This window comes from Neomonachus schauinslandi, chromosome X (genome assembly GCF_002201575.2).
Source record: "Neomonachus schauinslandi chromosome X, ASM220157v2, whole genome shotgun sequence".
NCBI lineage: Eukaryota > Metazoa > Chordata > Mammalia > Carnivora > Phocidae > Neomonachus > Neomonachus schauinslandi.
In genome coordinates this window covers 30,433,752-30,441,099 of record NC_058419.1, presented here as the reverse complement: position 1 = coordinate 30,441,099, position 7,348 = coordinate 30,433,752, and the positions used below count along the sequence as shown (strand labels likewise).

General features: G+C 46.9%; 1 protein-coding gene across 2 annotated transcripts in view; it reads left to right on the top strand.

The window, feature by feature from the left end:
* PGRMC1 (progesterone receptor membrane component 1) overlaps positions 1 to 7,331 on the top strand; it is an 8,330-nt gene extending 999 nt beyond the window's left edge. Inside the window, exons 2-3 of one of the 2 annotated variants that reach the window (XM_021686264.2) lie at positions 3,014 to 3,169; positions 6,277 to 7,331. In XM_021686264.2, the coding sequence (XP_021541939.1) occupies positions 3,014 to 3,169; positions 6,277 to 6,380 (260 nt within the window). In that variant the 3' untranslated portion in view covers positions 6,381 to 7,331. The remainder of the gene's footprint in view (positions 1 to 3,013; positions 3,170 to 6,276) is intronic. The other variant, XM_044912000.1, reaches the window with a different exon arrangement.
* Positions 7,332 to 7,348: the final 17 nt, after the last annotated feature.

Genomic DNA, 7,348 nt, shown 5'->3' with positions numbered 1-7,348 from the left:
GGGCTGGAGAAGGGAAACGTGGGCGTCTCGAGGGAAGCGGAGGGGGGAGGTCCAGCCTGCGAGAAGACGCGAAGGCCGCCGCGGCGTGTGTGTGAAGGTGCGGGAGCAGGAGAGCGGAGGTGGGATGGGCGGCAGGTAGCAGCCGAGTGCGTGCCGGCGGGTGATGTGTGAGTGCGTGGGCCGGGGCCGTGGCCGTGGCTTGCCAGGCGCGGCTGTGCGTGCGCGCGCGCGCTCGGAATGTGGCATGTGTCAGGTATGTGTGTGGCATGTGTTTGGTATGTGTGTGCGCGTGCAGTGTGTGGCCGACCGAAAAGCTGGAAGGTGAACGGGGAGCCTCCGTGGGGGGGGGTGGGCAGCTGACGGAGGGCGGAAGGAGGCTGAACGTAGCGGACAATGGGAACGTGGCGAGATGAGAAGGTAACACAGCATTTTAGTCTGTAGCGGGAGAGAAAGGACTGGAAGCCAAAAGAAAAAAAAAAAAATTAAAAATGGAGGGAGGGAGAAGTGGGAGGATCCTGGGAAACAAAAGGGGTAGGGCTGTGAGGGCTGCTGGGTGTGGGGATTTCAGGAAAAGCCAACCGGAGGGGAAATGGGGGTGGATGACTGCTGAGCCGTTGGAGGGGGGCAGGCTTGGAGGGCCTTAGGGATGAGGCTTTCTAAGCCTGGTTGCGGATCAGAATCACCTGATGCGCTTGAGCAAAAACACCGATTCCCGGCTTAATCGCAGCCACGGTGGGGGAGGTCCAGCAATCTGCATTTTAAGCGGCTCCCCCCAGGCGCATTTGAGAAGCGGCCAGGTTTGGAAAGTCGTGCCCTGTAGAATATTCCGGAGAGGGGGAGGAAGAGATTTTAGCTCCTCTAATATGGACTCCTAAAAACAGGGAGCTCAGGGAGTGTGTCCACATGGAGGGCCCTCTGCCCCACTGGTCTGGAGAGACGGAAGAGGATTTAGAAGGCGGTGATGTCCATCATCTCCACTCCTGCTTTGTTATTTTACTCGCCCAGCCCAACTAATCAAAATCAGATGGGTTCAGGTTCTTCCGGAACTGGTCCCCTTAGCGGTTTTTCCTTGTCGCTGATTTAGAAGACCTGCTTTCTCTAGGCCATGTAACTGTCCAAAGAATTTGAGAACCACACCTTTGTTGTTGTCACTTTCCCTGTCACTTCCACTTTACATAATCATGTAAATAGCTGTCCCTCCTGAGCTACACCCATCAAGGAGTCCAGCCGGGTACATGGGGCAACATCATAGGGTTGTAATTTGCAAAGTCATTGAGAGGAATGCAGGCCTGTGCACAGAAACACAAAACTCTGGGAGTCAGGCGACCAGAGTTCTAATCCTGGTTGGATTACTGACTAGCTGTGTGACCTGGTGCAAAGCATTGTTCTCTCTGGGCCTTAGTTGTCCCTCTGAAAAATGCTAAGGATGGCCCATTGTGAGATCTCCTCAGTCTCTGCTCGGCGGTATCATCCCGTGAGCCCATGAATATGTGACATCATGTGCAAATGATCGTTCATGTTACAGAGGATTCTTAAAAATTACTCATTCCAGTGCCCGTTATTCAATGCACAGCAGTTTTGTAGGTACTGGAAATACAGCTGTGAGCAAAACAGACACACATCTCCTCTCATGGAGCTTACATTCTAGTGAAGATACATTCGGGTGAACAATCTATATTCTCCAAAAACTTTTAGTGCTCCCCTTGAGCCATTTTTAAGTATTCTGTGACCATAATCTCTGAAGTATCGAGGTCCCTTGTTCTGGTCCCAAACTAGAACAGTTGGCCTATTTTCAAGTACTGGATGCTACCATATCCACTAGAAGTGTATACACACACACACACACACATTTGTGAAAACTGTAATGGGTTTTTTTTTTTTAACCTTCATTAGTAGACATGATAGTATATAATGAAGATCGCAAACAACCAGTTTTCTTTAGAACTTTATTTGCATTTAAAAGTTGATCATAAATTTTGTCTAATTTGTAAAAAAAAAAAAAAATTCCTAGGGGAATTGAGGTTTCCAGTGACCAGGCCATATGGAAATTTGATCTCTTCTAATACTTGGCATAGTGGTTACCTACAAACTTTAATGTCAGAGTTGCTATCCAATCTACCTTGGGGAAACAATACATAGTTTAAAGTACACTGGCTTCTTTTCCTTTACTTGTGCAATATTTAAATAAGTCTAAACATCTACTTTAAGTACCTACAAATAATTCACCACTCTCTTAGACAAAAGTTCAGTATAATATATAATAACATTCTAATGTTTTATATAATTATTTGGAGATATTAATTCAGTCGGGTTTTTTTTCCATGAAAATCTAAGTATTTTGAGTCTTCGAGCTCATCAATGACGGAGCCGATCTCCTCTGCTACCTCTTCTTTACTGACAGTGTAGATTATTTAACATGGGGATAGATTTTTGGACCACTGATACTCTTATCAAATGATTTTTGCTGCAAATGCCAGTCTCACAACCGAAGATCACTATAAGATACTTTTGACTCATTAAAACATATCAGAATACATTTCATAAGGAGATGTTCTCATTTTTGTCTTAGTACTTACTACCTTAAGGAGCCATAACTTTCACTGGTGTAGCCCAAATGCCTAGAACAGAGACAGTCTCTGGGTTCAACGTCCTAAAGTTGAATTCTGACCCTTGGATTTAGTATTATCTTGGATGATTTCCCACCACCACCACCCCATCCTGCCCCAGGAGATAATCATTCGTGGCTTTTTTATTAGCTATTTGAGAATCACAGGAAATGGATGATAATGTATAGCATATTGATTTGTAAAAGTCTGATGACAACAGGTCCTTGGGGGGAGCCACTACATAATGATGAAAGTATCAACATCACTTCTGGTTTCCAAATGGAATTTGATACTGCAAAAGAGGGCTGTCTTTGTTGATGGGTAAGGAAGCCATTTTCTGTGTATGAACCACAGAGAAATTGACTGTCTAATAAAGAATTGGTCTTTGGTTTTGTTTGTTTTTTAAGAGGGGCCATACGGGGTCTTTGCTGGAAGAGACGCATCCCGGGGCCTTGCCACGTTTTGCCTGGATAAGGAAGCACTGAAGGACGAGTACGATGACCTTTCTGACCTCACTCCTGCCCAGCAGGAGACCCTGAGTGACTGGGACTCTCAGTTCACTTGTAAGCATTTTTTAAAAATTGTGCCTGGATCAAATTTCTACCAGTAATGGGATTCACAGCAGTACAATAGTTATTACTAAGCAGCCTGAAACTGGGGAGCATTTTGATAGGCTCCTGAATCTTGGACGGATCAAGTTCATGGCTTGAAGTAATTGCAACAATGCTGAGTCACTTGCTGTGATTGCATCCAATTTTTAGCTAGTTCTCTGTGGAAACTTGGGTTTCTGTTATTTAAATCTTTGACAGGTTCGCATAGATTCCACACTAGGATTTGGTGCTTGGTGTGTAGGGGAAAGGATCTGTAGGCTACAGAGAGGGACTTTCAGAAGTCCTCACTAGTAAGGCTTGCTGTTTAAAAGCAGCCCACATTTCTCTCGAAGAATGGGAGACTTGTGTTCTGCAAAACAGCTTCTCTTTGAATCTAATTGAGCCTAACTGTAGGCCTCATCTACAAATGATGCTTATAATCTGCCCAGCAACAATGGTGTCTGCATTTTTAAAAAGAGAGAAGAAAAAAAAAAGGAGCCGCTTGTTTCCTGGCTTATGCTATAAGGCTGAGGTCTTTGGGAGGAGGGGGCAGTGAGGATGGGGGTTAAGTTCAAATTTCGAGAATAGAGGAATTGGCTTTTGTCAAACCTAAGTGTCTAATGATCACTTTAGCAACATTGCACTGCTAAGAATTTGACTAATCTTTCCCAGCTTTAAAACAGTATACAAAGACCATGACCAGCGCTTAAAAGATTTTTTTATTTTAAAAATGTATCCTTTCTATTTGTTGTTCTCTATAGCCAGTTAAATATTACTGACTCTTTTGGCTAAACCCAACCGTTTTCTTTGAAAATAATGCTGACTTCAGAGTTCTGGGCTAATTATTAGCCAGCTGTGGCTCCACCTTTAGGTTCTGGGTCCCAAGCAGACAGAAGTAGAGCTTTCAAGCCTAGAGCAGGTCTTTTTACTTGGAAAACATAATTCAGCTATCTAACATCGCCCCTGATTTCTTTGGTATCCTAAGGATGCCTTTGTAAACATAGATTTTTCTATGTGGAACCAGCGAGTTGTAATTTCTAACTCCCAGAGCTCTGTCTCCTAGGGCTTGCCTTCCCCAAGGAGGCGAAAACTGTGTTAAAAATGTTCTCCCCCTTAAACTAAGACCAGCCCCCAACTCTGTGGTGACGCTGGAGCACCACTCAAGACTGGCGTGGGAGCCCCTTGAAGCAGGTTGCCCTGGCGCCAGCCGGCCTGTGTTTGTTGTGCGGCCCGAGCACCCTAGGGGCCTTTATAACGTGTTCAAATGGGAAAGTTCCCATTGTTCCCGGCGGTTATTCCACACAAAAGCAGGTCCGCCTACCTGGTTAGACAGGTTGGTCACTCCTCTGATTCCTGCCCACACGCAGAAAGAGCAGAAAGAGGAGACTCTCCGGCCCTTGGACAGCGGTAGGATTAACCCTGCGTTAGCTGCGCTGCAAGGATGCGGCCGGCGGGATGGTGGTCTGCGGACTCTCTCCCTTCTCACGTCTTTTTTTTTTTTTAATTTTTTATTTACATTCAGTTTCGTTAACCTATACTCTATTATTAGTTTGAGAGGTAGAGTTTAGTCATTCATCAGTTGCGTCTCACACCCAGTGCTCATTCCATCACGTGCCCTCCTTCACGCCCGTCACCCAGTTACCCCAGCCCCGCGCCCCCTCCCCTCCGGCAAGCCTCCGTTTGTTCTCTACAGTTACCAGTCTCTTACGGTTTGCCTCCCTGTTTTCGTCTTCTTTTATTTTTCCCTCCCTTCCCCTGTGTTCATCTGTTTTCTTAAATTCCACATAGGAAATCATATGATACATGTCTTTCTCTGACTGACTTATTTTGCTCAGCATAATACCCGCTGGTTCCATCCACGTCACTGCAAATGGCAAGGTTTCTTTCATTCTTCCTGATGGCTGGGTTTCTGGTTTGCACTCTTAAATCTGTATTCTCCAACATCTCCCGTGCTCTCCTGGCCTCCTTAACCACTCGCTTGAACTGCTAGGCATAGCTTTTTCCTTGTGTTGGGAAAAAATTTGGTCTCCTGCTTCCCTCCATCCACCAGATTCCTCATCCCTTCCCTTCACTGTCAACCGCCTGCGAAGTGCTTGTCCCTAACCACTGCTTCATTTCCTCCCCACACCTCCTTACCCCCTGCGACAGTGTCCAGCCCAGTTCCACTGGGCTTCTCTTTCTCAGAGCTTTCCAGAGACCTGCTTCTTGCCAGCATTGACTTCACTTCTCCAGCCCTTGTGGATTTCCTGGCGGGTGCCCTCCCCACCCCACCCCCGCCGAGGGGCTCCCTCTCCAGAGTGCCCAGCTGGGTCCACGGAAGCTCCAGTTTTAACTTCATTAACTCATGTTTCCAGTTTTCCTTTAAAGTAGCTCATATCCTAGCCTTTCCGTTCCCATGGACACCCTACTCGTGGCTCTCGTTCCTTCACACCCACATCCACCCGCTGGCCTCGTGGGCAGCCTGCGCCTGGTCTCCTTGCTGTGATCCGCCTGGCGGGCCACCACCACCCCATGTGTGCCAGAGGACTGGCTTCCTTTGTCATAAACCCTTGCCACCTGTAGGACTAAGTCCAGACGCTTCAGGCTGGCGTTCCACAACCATAGTATCTTCCCCACACTGCTTCCCCCCCACACTCACTCCCGCTCTGTTGCTGTCAGCTTGGTCTCTCTGGTGCTCCCCAGGTCGGTTCAGTCTCGCCTGCATGCCTTTGTACACGGCACTGTCATCTTCTGGAAACCCCTCTCGCCTCAGATCCTTCCATGCGTTTTCCAAAGCATAGCCTTCTTTGTCAGGTGTTCTGAAATCCTTCTAACGAGCCCTTGCTCTTCTCAGCCCCTCCTGCACGCAGACACGACTCACTTTGACCTTCCCTTGCACACTCGGTGCCCGACATCGCTGCCTGTTTGGTATTTCTCCCAAACGAAACTCTTAATTCCCCGTGGGCAAGGACAGCGGGGTGAGTCCTGTGTGACCGACAGCTTTGAGGACCGCAGGCCTCTCCCGAATGCTTTCAGCTGAAATGTAGTGCCCCTGTGTGAAGCCTGAGAGTGCTCATTTGTGTTTTCTTCTTTCCCTCCAGTCAAGTATCATCATGTGGGCAAACTGCTGAAGGAGGGGGAGGAGCCCACTGTGTACTCTGACGAGGAAGAACCAAAAGATGAGAATGCTCGGAAAAATGATTAAAGCATCCCGTGGAAGCATATCTATTTTTGTATTTTGCAGAATCATTTGTAACATTCCAGTCTGTCTTTAAAACATGGTGATTTCAATATTTCGAGCAGTTTCGAACTTGCTGTTAAGTTTTTGTAATTAACATCACTAGTGACACTGAACCAGTTAACTCTTCTGTCTTCAAGTGCATGGCGTGTTTGTGTGTCACAAATCCAGACCGTGAACTGCAGTGCTGCAATCCAAATGTTAGGACTCTCCCCTTCTGTCTGTAGTTAGTGCAGGCTGCCTTTAAATTCGTTTTTTCCTGAGCGAGACAGGTAAGACTTGGGTATTTCCCCCAAACAGGTAAAAAAAAATGTTAACTGTGCAAAGTCCTTCTAGCCCCGAGAACAAAGGATCAATTTCTAGTCTCGCTGTCCTCAAGATAGCAAATCCTTTATTTCTCAATTGACTTAACTGCATGATTTCTGTTTTATCTACCTCTAAAGCAAATCTGCAGTGTTCCAGAGCCTTCTTTGGTATTGATGAAAGAGAGCTGCCCAGTTAAAAAAAAAAAGAAATCTCAAAGCTGGGCTCGGTTGGGAAAAGTACATTCACTGTGTTCGTAGACTGCATCATTCTTTTTGTCCTCTGGACACTCAGATGCCCCCACTAACACAGCAATATACAGTAAGACTTAAAACAGGATCTGAACATTCAAAAGAAAGCTTTGGAAGAGATCCGCTGGCTTGCTGAAAAACCGAAATGTATGAAGAAAACGTAGAACTATCCCCCTATCCCCATGTTCACGGTGGGACAACGGTGATTTCACACAGTTTGCCGAGAGAGGGGGGGTATGCTGAACAGGAGCAGGCCTCTGCTCTCCGGAGAGCCTTCACACACACACACACACACGCATGCACACACGCACACACACACACACCCCAACCCCCCGGCCTCTGCTCTCTGGAGAGCCTTCTCACACACACACACACACACAC